The sequence below is a fragment of the Centruroides sculpturatus genome, unplaced genomic scaffold (genome assembly GCF_000671375.1).
Source record: "Centruroides sculpturatus isolate CEXI.00-Female unplaced genomic scaffold, Cexi_2.0 scaffold875, whole genome shotgun sequence".
NCBI classification, from domain to species: domain Eukaryota; kingdom Metazoa; phylum Arthropoda; class Arachnida; order Scorpiones; family Buthidae; genus Centruroides; species Centruroides sculpturatus.
The window spans coordinates 24,836-38,887 of record NW_019385167.1 but is presented as its reverse complement, the minus strand read 5'-3'; the positions used below and the strand labels follow the sequence as shown (position 1 = coordinate 38,887).

Genomic DNA, 14,052 nt, shown 5'->3' with positions numbered 1-14,052 from the left:
ATTGACAAACACAATAAAATCACATACATTATAGACATAGCCATTCCAAACACTCACAATATGCAAAACACATGCACTCAAAAAATTAGCAAGTACACAGAACTTGCCCAGGAAATAAGGCATCTGTGGAGAATGGATAGGGAAGTTATTGTACCTGTTGTTCTCTCCTGTACAGGTGTGATACTACACACACTACACAAAAGCCTGGGAACATTAGAATTGAGTAGAAATACATACATAACATTACAGAAGGCCACTATATTGAATACATGCCACATTGTTAGGAAATTCCTGAATACAGACACTGACACATTTATTTAATTTTAGTTTTGTTTTGGTTGCTATGCCTTGACTCTGGTCCGGCATAGTGCACAGCCACCGGTGTGAACCGAGTAAAACCCACTAAACATAACACATAATAATAATTTCTACAAAAAACAAGAAACATCACAGTTACATAAAGCAGTAACTCTAGCAGACTCAAATAACATACCATTAAACTTACATTCACATCACATGGACACAACTTATAAAAAGCATATACACCATTAAGCAATCGTGAGCTTGAAAGGCACTCCATAGCAGGCATCCTTATGACCTGCCCCAAGATTTTGTTGACAAAACTGTGTCAAACAGCTGGTTAGTTTGGGGAGGCCTCTTTGGGGAGATGGAAGGATTCTTGATTGCCATACAGGATGGATCATAAAGATCTCCCACATTTTGAATGAATATAAAAAAAACCACAACTATCTAGAAAAAAAGTGATTATATTTCTGTATAATCACTTTTTTTCTAAGTGTTTTTTTCTAAAAAAGTGATTATACAGAAATATAATCACTTTTTTTCTACATACAAAAATACATAAAAAACAGTTTGGTCTTAATGGGTTTTAAAAATTATATCAGACAAATAGCAACTGTCGTTGGCAATACATTGATAGCATCATTCCCAGAAGTTCTCCATGACTCTCCGTGTCATCTCAGGTTGTATTGCATCAATTTCCTCTCGGATCCTTTCCTTCAAACCCTCAAGAGTTTGAGGATGATGTCAGAAAACCTTTTCCTTTAGATATCCCCAAAGGAAAAGGTCACAAGAGTTTAAATCTGGTGACCTTGCCGGCCACTCCAAAGTCTCTCCTTAAATAGATCAAATGCCAAGGAAACATTTTCCTCAATACTCCGAGTGAATGCCATGCTATGTGAGCTGTGGCTCCATCCTGCTGAAACCATGTATGTTCTGTATCAAAGTCATCCAGTTTAGGGTGAGGAAACTTCTCCAACATTTCAATTTACTGACCAGAGGTAACAGTTACTGACTGTTTCATCACCTTCTTCAAAAATGTATGGACCAATGACACCAAAGTTGACAAAATGAAAATGGCAGAGCCTAGCCTACTGAATGAAACCTGTCCCACCCCTCTATTGTCCATATGATGTCCACTCCAAATGTGGGAGATCTTTATGCTCCACCCTGTATTTTGTCTTCTATTTCAAATATGTTATGTGACAATGGCATTAAATAGGTTGAAAATGTTTGTTATTTAGTTATTTTTCTTTTTTTTTTTTGTGAAGTTTAAAAGACTAATTTCGTATTTTGTAGTTTTCAAATTAATCTCAGTTAAAAATTGTGCAAAGTTATATTACTACTAAATATTGTCTAACTTCAAATTTCTCATTGAAAAACATATGTAAATATTAAGAATGCATTTTTATATGAAGATGAAAGATAAACCAGCTATTATTATTACTCATCTGAATTAATCAATGCACATTTAGCAGTGAGTGAAGTTTTAAAAAATACTAACATTTAATTCCATTTTCAACTGTCCATGCTTAAAGATGGGCCCTTAACTGGGTCTTGGTTCTTTAAACATCATCTACCATTAAAGGTTCATTGATTAATTTAGCTGTATTTTTCTATATATATAATATACACAAATGCATAAAGAAGAAACTGTACTGTCTTTCGGCATTAAATCTAATGCTGAAAGACAGTACAATTTCTTCCTTATACTATATTTGGTGTCGTATGTAAGTATACAAACTTTTATAATACAAATGAATTTTTTATTAAATTTTATGATTAAACTAATAATGAAACATTAATAATTAATCATTACAGAATTTTATTTTCACTTACCTTAAATAACTGTACTCCAATTACAGCAAACATAAAATTTAATAAGCAAGTAACTAACATAATATTTCCTATTGTTTTCACAGCTACAATGACACATTGTACAACATGCTATATATATATATAAAAAAATAATAATCATAATGTTATAAAAGAATAAATATCTCATAAAAATTCAATTGTAATTTAAACATAATAAATTTGTTATTATAAAATATCCATTTTATTTAATAAACTCCCAAAGCTTAATACATTGATATTCAATCAAACAATTGCTGTAATAAATCAGGCTATAAATTTGCTATTATTAATAATTAGACATTAAGTAATTTGATATTAGAGGTAGAGTTGGGTGCCATCTCTTATCTAAATTAATAATTATAATTTTTTAATAATTTATTAAATTATTTAGACCATCTGGAAGAAAAGAACTGCAAGCACACCACACAGTAAGCAGAAGTTGTGGGTTTAAGTTCCGCTCCAAGTTAGTTCTTTATTTATAGCCCAATTTATTATGGCGATTATTTGATTGAATATTTATTTAATAACGTTGAAATAAATTACTGAATAAAGACTTTATTCAATAATTAATTTTAATGTTAGAAAATAAGATCAAATATTCTAAAACTTGTGTATATTTATAGCCTGAATATAATTTAATTACAGAAATGTATAGAATTTAACACAGAATACTAATGACAATTTTATCTGTCTTATTTTTGAATAATTATTATCAAATATATTATAATTTAAAAGTTTCAGTGAAATTATATCAATAAATGTTATTAATACTGAAAATTATTTTTGCCTTTAAATTTTTATATATTTATGTTATAACCACTATGTAGTATATTTAAAAACACAACTGCACTACATCCTTTATTCAACAATGTAGTCAAATATAAGAATGTTTTACATTCAAATGTTTTTATATATACATTACATAATGGTTATAAAAGAAATAAATAATACAAAGTGTGATTTCGAAACAAACAGAATCTTAGTATATTTGAGGAAGTATTTTTATATTAAAGACTATAAATGGAATTATGGGAGAAAAAATAAAAAATTTTATAATTTAAAAGTAAAATTTTTATATATCCTTATATTATTGATAACTTACCTTGAGACCTTTGGCACGGTTTATGGCTCGGAGAGGACGTAGCACCCTTAAAACACGGAGGATTTTCACAACGGACATTGCTTCACTTCTGTTTTATTAAGAGAAAAATAATTCTTTAAGAACTTATTTTTTTTCACATTTTAATGTTTATACAATATTAAATTACTAAAAAATCTTAGAAAATTGCAATCACTCCTTTATTGTATCAAACAATAAACACAATAAAATAATTTATTCATTAAAATTTAAGAAGGAAAAAGGTTTATTCACTGAAGTAACTAATGATTTCATCAATTTATCACAAACAAACTTAAAAAAAAACTATACAGATCTCCTAATGGACTCTTATAAAGTGTTAAATAACAAACAAAATGAAAAAACAAATTATTATATGCTTAAATTTATAAAATTGTAAAGTCTTAAGATGTAGCAATGAGGCACTTACTTAAGACCAAAGGATAAAAGTGAAACTCCAACCACAACAACATCTAATATGTTAAATGCACTTCTAAGAAAGGAACCTTTGTGTAAAATAAGACCATAAGTAACAAGCTGAAAGAAAAGAAAATTNGTTATGCTACCCAGACCTCCAGTCTGATTTCATCTTCCAGTATATATAACATTACGCTATAATCATTGTCAGTTACTACAGGTTTTAGTGGAATTTGTTTGTTTATGATATATAAATTATAAATGTCAAAGTTTACTATAATTATTCTGTAATCCATTAAAAACTGTTTGAAAGTTCTGTTTAATGGCTGTATTCAACAACAATGTTTTGTATCAGAAATTTCATAATTGAGATTTTGAGCTGTTAACTGTAGATTAGAGTTACTTTACATTTCACATTTATAAACAAAATTTAACACTGGATTATGAAATCCTCAAATTGAAGTGAAGAGCTTTGTTGCAAGTTCTTTGATTTGTCTGAACGCATCAAGATGTGCTGCATGAATTTCCATGCACAAACTAAGCATATGATTTTAAAGTTAAGTAGGCAATGGATTTTAATGAAATAGAAATAATAATAGAATTAGTTGCAAAATGTAAAAACATATTGAAAGTAAAAACATGTAGTAACAAATATAGAGTCAAAATATCACAGGTTATTCTGGAATTATGTTGTGAAATAGTAAACAATTATTACTTTGGTACAAAAACAATGGCTGTATTCACCAGCAATGATTCATATCAAAAGTTTCATAAGCAAACTAAAGCAAATAAAGATTGAATGGAAGAAAGGGAGAAAATTTTAAAAATTGGAAGTTCTGTGACAATGTAATTGTTTACAATATATCTACTTATTTTAAACTTCTTTTGAGACTTAAAATTGTCATAAAAATGGAATAAGTCCATGTTGTTTTATGACAGATTCAAATAGCAGATATATTAATTGAGTCATAGTTCAGATTTAAGAGTTAAATCTAGAATTTATTCATGGTGAATGCCAAGTTAAATGAACTCACAATTTAAATAATACTCTAGCTTTAATTTACAGTGGCTTTAATTTACATTGTATCTTTTATAGCCATAAAAGATACAATGAGAAACTTGTTAGGCAGTTTGGAGAATAATTAATTCAGAACTTCTCAGTGCAGATAGCAATATGAAGTATAATATACTCTACATCTGATAAATTTTTGTGCTAAAAAATTTAAAGTGATTATTAGAATTGCCATCTTTAGAAACATTTTTGTGTTATATTTATATTTGTTTTTTGAAACGTTGTCCTGTTTTATATTTGTGGTGTAGTAAACACTAGTATTGTGTTTTATTCCAAAGACACATGGCAAATTTTCCATCAAATTCCTTTATTAGTTGAGTCGACTCAACTAATAAAGGAATTTGATGGAAAATTTGCCATGTGTCTTTGGAATAAAACACAATACTAGTGTTTACTACACCACAAATATAAAACAGGACAACGTTTCAAAAAACAAATATAAATATAACACAAAAATGTTTCTAAAGATGGCAATTCTAATAATCACTTTAAATTTTTTAGCACAAAAATTTATCAGATGTAGAGTATATTATACTTCATATTGCTATCTGCACTGAGAAGTTCTGAATTAATTATTCTCCAAACTGCCTAACAAGTTTCTCATTGTATCTTTTATGGCTATAAAAGATACAATGTAAATTAAAGCCACTGTAAATTAAAGCTAGAGTATTATTTAAATTGTGAGTTCATTTAACTTGGCATTCACCATGAATAAATTCTAGATTTAACTCTTAAATCTGAACTATGACTCAATTAATATATCTGCTATTTGAATCTGTCATAAAACAACATGGACTTATTCCATTTTTATGACAATTTTAAGTCTCAAAAGAAGTTTAAAATAAGTAGATATATTGTAAACAATTACATTGTCACAGAACTTCCAATTTTTAAAATTTTCTCCCTTTCTTCCATTCAATCTTTATTTGCTTTAGTTTGCTTATGAAACTTTTGATATGAATCATTGCTGGTGAATACAGCCATTGTTTTTGTACCAAAGTAATAATTGTTTACTATTTCACAACATAATTCCAGAATAACCTGTGATATTTTGACTCTATATTTGTTACTACATGTTTTTACTTTCAATATGTTTTTACATTTTGCAACTAATTCTATTATTATTTCTATTTCATTAAAATCCATTGCCTACTTAACTTTAAAATCATATGCTTAGTTTGTGCATGGAAATTCATGCAGCACATCTTGATGCGTTCAGACAAATCAAAGAACTTGCAACAAAGCTCTTCACTTCAATTTGAGGATTTCATAATCCAGTGTTAAATTTTGTTTATAAATGTGAAATGTAAAGTAACTCTAATCTACAGTTAACAGCTCAAAATCTCAATTATGAAATTTCTGATACAAAACATTGTTGTTGAATACAGCCATTAAACAGAACTTTCAAACAGTTTTTAATGGATTACAGAATAATTATAGTAAACTTTGACATTTATAATTTATATATCATAAACAAACAAATTCCACTAAAACCTGTAGTAACTGACAATGATTATAGCGTAATGTTATATATACTGGAAGATGAAATCAGACTGGAGGTCTGGGTAGCATAACTGGCAATACATCTGCACGGTAAGTGGCAGCTGTGGGTTAGAGTCCCATTTCGGGCCAATTCTTTTCTTCCGGTATTCTAAATTATTTAATCAAAATTATAATTATTAAATTTATTAAGAGATGGTGCCTAACATCTTTCTCTAGTATCAAATTATTTTGTAATTTATTTGCATTATAGCCATTATTTAGCCTGAGGACATACAGCATTGGTTGACTTTTATTATTATATATCATCAATTTATTATTTTTGCTTAAAACAGGAAAAACTATTTCTAGAATTAAATCTTATTTTTAAAATATTTAAAACTTTCTACTTACTTTTAATGTAATTTCTATTGTAAAAATGGATGTAAAAATATAGTCGAAATAATTTAAAATCTGTAAACAAATCAATAATTTACAAATTAATAAAATATAAAAATTTCATTTATAAATCCACACTCATACTCCATCTGCATATGCATACTTAAAGTTAAACATACTCATATATTAAAGACATTTCATTCATACCAGTTTCTTCAGTAATATTAAAAAACTTTTTACTGTATGTAAAATATCTTACAAAGAAACAAATTCAGTGTAAAGATAGAAATACAAATCAAAATTTTATCAATATATGTAATGCCATACCTTATTTCTTTCTGACTCTGACTGCAATGGATCTTCAGCAGCTAACATACTACTACTAATAAGGATACAAACTAAAATAATATTTCCAAACAGACTGTGTTTAATAACATCAAAACAAAAGATCCGAATCCTGTAATAAAAATAAATAACAAAATTTAATATATTTTTACTAGAAGATTTATTTATTTTTAACAATTATATAAGGTTACATAATGCATATAAAACTAACTATATATATATATTATATACACAGTACAACTATATACTGAAGTCTATTTTTAATTTTAATTCATTTAGGTCACAGCTGCCCCCTGCAACACTGAACTATCTAAGATGTTTGTGCAGCACCATCACATCCCACTTTGGGACTGTGTGGTGATGGCTCAGGTGCTGTGAGGAACAGAATTTGGCGTACATTTGGGAGGCCCTCTTCACCACTCTGCTGTCTCCTTGCAACTCTCCCACCCTTGAGTTTCCCAAGATTTGGTTCAGTCTATACAAACAACTAAAACACCCACATTAGCTCCATTTCTATACCCCTACTTTCTCTGCACAGTAAAGTGCATGAGAACGATATTTTTTATTTTTAAACCTTTTGTTAAAAACGGCTAAGTGTCATTCCTATTTCCTGTGCTGTAAGATGCATGTGCAATGATGGAATATTAATTTAAATTTGCATAACAAGTTTTGTGTTATGTTCTTAATGGCTAATGCTGTTCTTGTTCTCTATGCAGTACGGCACATGTGCAACACTGTTATGTATATTTTAAATCTAATTCTTTATTTTTAAACTTGTTATGTTCTAAGTGGCTAATACTGTTTTTGTTTCAATTTAAAAATTTGTTTGAAATTCCGAAATTTTATTTCATTCCAGTTCTGCCTGAAGATGATGTTTATAAATACGTCGAAAGTGCTTGCAGGATATTATAACGTTTTTTTTTTAAATGTTCTTTAATGCCTTTTTATGTGAATTTTTCTCTTAAATCAGTGTACCTCAGTTTTGTGATCAAAGATCTGTAAATATTATTATATATACTTGTATATCATTTATTAATATTGATATATGATTTCTACTCAAGCACAGTCAAGAAACAAACAATGCAAAAGTTTAAAATAAGCTTCAGAGTACATCAGTCCCATGTAATATCGAAAGAAACACAAATTATTCTTTACTTCACAACTGAGTGCATAAGTAGACACTGGGCATCTTTAACATTACTCATTCCTGAATAAAGCATGACGTTAAAGATGCCCAGTGTCTACCTATGCACCCAGTTGTGAAGTAAAGAATAATTAAAAGACGAAAAGGTTTTGGAGTAAGTCAATAAGAAACACAAATTCTAAAATGATTCTAGAAGTCCAAGCTTTTTATTTGGTTAATCTTTTTTGAAACTTTTCTGTTCCATTGTCAAACTCAAAAACATTTTTTAAATTTAAGAAATTGTCCATGCTATCAAATTTCTTGAATGCTGAACAGAAATATACAGATGTTCTCATTCAAATTTATGTTTCAAGCTTTTTTGGATCTGATGATGGAATAAAGAATTCCCAAGAAAACCAAATGAAAAGTTTTTTAGTTCTAAATAGGGCAATCAATGTGTGTCGTAATAAATGTATAAATGTTTGTTATACTACATACCTATTTGTATTTGAAAATATAAAAAAGGAAGATTCTTTTGGCATAGGAGGAGTTTCATTGGGTAAATTCACTTCTGACATGCGTCTAGGCACTACAGTAGGCTGGGTAATTGTTTTTCCCTCTTCTTCACATTCAACTTCTGCAGGTTGATCTTCCTCTACATCTTTTATTAAAAAATTATTACATTTATAAACATGTAATAACTTAATTTTATTAATTTATATAGTTTTTCAAAGTGCATGCTGTTATTTTACTAATTAACTTAGATTATTTATCTTTCTCAACTATTTATTTGAATAGTTCAATTGGAACAATTCTCACATATCAAATAATTTTTAATTTTTGGAATAATTGTTTAATATTTATAGAATAGAGTAAGTAAAATTAAGCAATATTGAGTAATACAGTAGAGCGTCGTTTATCCGAATCAATTGGGGACTGGGGTGGTTCAGATAACTTATTTTTCGGATAACGAATCATGTACGAAAAAATATATTAATTTATCCCATGTTGAAATTTCTCTCCGTTGCGTGTCGCTTTGCGTTGAATTTTTGTCGATGTTAAGCCTAACAAAGACTATTGTATCGTTAAAAATTATTTTTTTATTTTGTACAAACAAAATAAATTTATTGAAAAATATAAAAACAATAAAAAATTATACTTCAGATGTTAATTTAGTATCAAAAACGTAAAATATTTCAGTAGCCCAAGAAATAGCCGAAGATTGCAGCACCACAGCACTAGCAAAAATTTAAATTTGCTGACTAGAATGCTTTCGGATAACAGACGTTTCGAATAACCAGCTTTTGGATAAACGATGCTCTACTGTATATAAAACAAATATTCAAAATTATTCAATAATCCAATGTTTTACTATCATTTAAATGATTTTAGAAGAAATATTTGTTAATTAAATTTCTGACTTTAAATTACAAATGTTATATCTATATTTAGCCTTTCGAATCTCTCAGAATAATTTTTTCAATAATATTTTGCAATTATCTTTTCATAATATTAGAGAAAATAGAGATATATTTAACTAAAAGTTGTTCCCCACCCCTTTTTTCCTATCCATAACTCAATATTCTTACATTATTTATTAATTTTTATATCAGATAAGTACAGAACTTTTTTCGATAGTTTGTTTACAATTAAATATAGTCATTTGTCAAATTTCTTTATTCCTTATTTTCTCCTAAGTTCTATTCTATTTATATTCTAGTGCAGTAGACCTTTGATAACTTCAATTTAATAAAATTTCAAGATTTTATGTAGCTATTACTAAATGATAATCCATTAATGAATTATTTATGCCATCCATTAATTATGTGCACAGTTTTTTGGATATTTTTGACTAACTCCCTCTGTTGCATTGTGTACACTGATGTACAGTAATACCCCGAATTTACGTGATAGGTGGGACTGAGCAATAACCGCATAAGTTGAATTCGCGTAAGTTGGGATATAATTTCGCAATTTGTGTAAAATCCAAATTGGATGTATGTAAGCTAATAAATGTTCTCGTTAATCTTATCTCGTCTTTTGATTTGTTCACGGTTATAAGAAATCACCACATAGAGTCTCTCAAGGCTCTGTAGATATAACAAACACAGAAATAAATAACATAAAATAAATTGTAGCTATGTGTCGATTCCGTGCGACACGTCCGAATATGTATGTTGAACAATAGTGTGGGGGGAGTGAGTAATCAAGAGTTGTGTGGCACTCAAACAAAAGAGGAATCAATGAGATTTGAAAATCGCGTAACTCTGGGTTCGTGTAAGTCGGGGTAGCATAAGTCGAGGTATTACTGTACTACTTTCTTTGCCAAAAATACATCATTTTATGCAACCCTTTCCCATTTAATTATGTGTACAATAGTTCAGGGACTTCCTGATATTGAAGAAATGACTTTAAAAAATTCTGCAAATGTTTTCTAACAGATAGTTTATTCACATGACTATTAAATAGGCTTACGAGGTCTCATTCAAATATTACATCAGCAAAAATTTGCCTCTCCTTTTATATCTTGTTTCCTGTTGTTACCAGAAATCAAGGTATTCCTCCCTTAATTATATCACAAGGTCAGAAGTTAAGATCGTTTGCAAATACACAGGAATTACTTTCAGACAACTTTGTGATGACTAGGAGAAAAATAAACAATCTTATGTCATAAAAAACCTCACCCTGCCTTCTCCATTGTTAGAAACCTTCAGATACAAATTAATTCATAAAGTTCTGACATAATATTTGAATGATCCCTAAGAACAAATTTGTAAGTTGCTGATATTAGTAAAAATTTCTATGCAGATAATGTCTTGGCCCTTTCTCTTAAACTGTACATATAATTATTGAAGCATCCCTTACACTTCATTACTGAATAATATATATCTATTTAATTTTAAAACTAAAAATGGAACTGTAAAATTGCAACTTATTGTTACTATCACTTTATCAAAACACTCACTTTTCCAAGAAGCCAGGAAATATGTGTGTTTTCATAAGGTGATTAGTAGAACGTATGGAACTGTTATGTTCTCAGAATCATCTAATTAAAATAAAACAAACTCACCTTTTACAGTTTCTTCGACTCCTTCCTTTTCAGCTAAATCTATATCTATATGGACTTGAGACTACATTAATTGGAAATATTCTATTAAACTTTTCAGCTGTATTAACTATTATATGTTTATGAATAATAAAATAAATAAATAAACTTACCAGCCTATCTTTTGATCTGAAAATAAACACCAATAATTAAAACACTTTGCAAAATAAAGGTTTCCTCAATGTAATTAAACAGAATTACTGATAAATTTATAAGTATTTACTTTATCAATTAGATTTTTGATATTAAATATACATAACCGTCAATAACTTTTTAATAATTCATTTATAAATTAACTATTAATAATAACATTATTATTGAAATAAATTAATTTTTAATGAATATATTTTGAATTTCTCGAAGTATATTTCCATAAATAAAATATACAGGAATTTTTATAGATTTGTCTAAGATAATAAGTTTGAATAATAATGTTTCCTGTAATTTTTTGTGATCTAACTGCACAAAAATTTTCTGTTTTACAAGTGGAAATTTATGCATACCTTGTAGAATGCATGTAAATATAAAATTAAATATTTATACTGCATATTTAAGTTATCTTTGACATATATTATTCACTGTCTTGCATCAAAAATTAATTTTCAAAGAGTTTCTTTGACTAAATTTGTCCTATTTTTTCAATTATAATAAGAAGGATCCTCAACAATATTGACGTCTTATTCAGAGAATTCTGGGATAAAATATTAATATGCAGAGGGTGGACTTATATATTGGAGTAGGACTTAAATAGCCAAATTAATCTGCATCAAATAATTCAAACGTTTGAACTAAAGGGCAGTTAATATTTGAACTCTGCGCATTCCAATATTAGAACATTATCGAACCTGAAGCAGTTCTGGATAGATACGAAAATGTTTGTTCAAGCAAGTAAATATTATTATTTTTACTGGAAATAAAAGGTTTTGAAAGAGATAGTTATAAATTCCAGTACCTAATAGTGAATATAATATTAATAAAAAGATTATAATAATTTACACAGTGAGCAGAGTTGGTTTTACTCTATATATCTAATAATGGAACTTTATTTAAACTTAAAACTGAATTTATTTTTTCCATTTCTATTTATATTCTGTTTTGAAACTATATGCTAACAATCATTTAAAATTTGTACTATATTATAATTAAGAAAAATCAAATTATATTAATTTAATGATGCAAAAACTAATTTTTACTCACATATGATTCAATTGACTCATGTCAAACTTTTTTGTTTCATCGCTTTCGACTTCTTCCGCTTCTTGACGCTTAATTATTCCATCTTCTTCTTTACAAAGGGTATTCTCTTCTGGAACTGCAGTTCCTTCAACTCCTTCTTCTTTTCCTTCTTCCTATAAACAAAACTGAGATCACTCTTCATATCTTTTTAGCAATTTTTCTAAACAATCAACTTAACTTCTGATATTACTTCTTGTTTACAAATAATTCTTAAAACTTTTGAAATTTTATTATTCTATTATCGGAAAAAATTTCTACTACTACTTTCATGCTTTAAACTTATATTTTAAAATATTAATAGCCAAATCTAGATGTTATCATCATTTCATTTATTCTTTTTGTTTATAACATTCTCTTCTACAGTACACTGAATAAAATTAATTAATAATTTGTTCAAAACTTTCACAGTTATAAAAAATATTTAAACTTGTTATGTACAAAGTAGAGTAAAAAATGGACTAAACTTTTGTCACAGGTTTTATTACACAACACAACTTACAAAATGAGCTCCTACTACAAGCTACACATTTCTGTTAGCACTTACATAACTTATCAAAGCAGTTTGTAAAGCCATCATCTTTATAGGCCCTCATCATTACTGCTTTCACTTCTACTGCTAAACCTGCAGCATACATGGAATCTGAAATTCTTCAACTTTTCTTTCATTTCAGGGAATAGATAAGTTTACAGAGCAAGATTGAGTATAAAAAGGTTGCGAAAACATTGTATGGCCAGATATTCATTAACCAGAAAGCTAAATATAGAAGCTGATTTAGTTTGAAAGTTTAGGAACATAGCATTCACTTATAAAACTGTCTTACAATTGCTACTTGAACAGGGACTGGATCCAGGTGTCACCGAGACAATTAAGCTAGCAGTACGAGTAAAGGATGGCAGGCAATCAAAGGGCCAGTACTTAACATTAGCAAAGGTCAGTAGCAACAAAAGCTCTTAAAGACATTACAAAAAAACTGAACGTGTGTTATGAACAATGGTAGAAAGCTGCAGAAAGAGCTTACTTTGAAAATGGTGTTGTAAAAGCATTATTTAAAAAAACATCTGTGTCAAAAGTTTGATTCATTTTTTGCCTCTACTACTTTGTCTATTAATGTTGAGTATTTCTAAAGATGAGAGTTTTAACTCTCATCTTAACTATCATCTTAAAAACTCTTACATTTAAAGACTTAAAGAATAGCAAAGAGAAACAAATAATTTTAAAATACTTTTTGCTACAAGTAAAATATTAATTTAACAAATTTTTATATTTAAGTACATTTCAATATAATTTATTAAACAAAATTTAAGAAAAATAGAAACAACATTAGTTATGATAATCAATAAAATAAAAATAAATTTTACAATATTGTAGTATAAAGTATATTATTATTTATTATATTTATTTTTATCATTAGATTTAATTATTTTATATTAATTTCTACTCATTTATTTGTCAAAGAACTGAATTGGGTACCACTAAAATGAAAATTACAATATGCAATCTGTTCAGTCTTAAGAGTTTTAAGACTAACAAAGTCTTACTAACTTACTAAAAGTCTTACTAACAAAGTCTTACTAACTCAAACTTGTAAGTCGTGATTTTA

At 27.9% G+C, this 14,052-nt stretch overlaps 1 protein-coding gene across 1 annotated transcript in view; it reads right to left on the bottom strand.

Annotated features, from left to right (window-relative positions):
* LOC111635672 (voltage-dependent L-type calcium channel subunit alpha-1C-like) overlaps positions 1-14,052 on the bottom strand; it is a gene marked incomplete at its 5' end in the record, with an annotated part of 82,050 nt that overhangs the window by 50,058 nt on the left and 17,940 nt on the right. Inside the window, 9 exons of the mRNA XM_023380702.1 lie at positions 2,120-2,247; positions 3,260-3,347; positions 3,705-3,811; positions 6,657-6,716; positions 6,969-7,098; positions 8,608-8,770; positions 11,180-11,240; positions 11,329-11,344; positions 12,413-12,564. Coding sequence (XP_023236470.1) covers positions 2,120-2,247; positions 3,260-3,347; positions 3,705-3,811; positions 6,657-6,716; positions 6,969-7,098; positions 8,608-8,770; positions 11,180-11,240; positions 11,329-11,344; positions 12,413-12,564 — 905 coding nt within the window. The remainder of the gene's footprint in view (positions 1-2,119; positions 2,248-3,259; positions 3,348-3,704; positions 3,812-6,656; positions 6,717-6,968; positions 7,099-8,607; positions 8,771-11,179; positions 11,241-11,328; positions 11,345-12,412; positions 12,565-14,052) is intronic.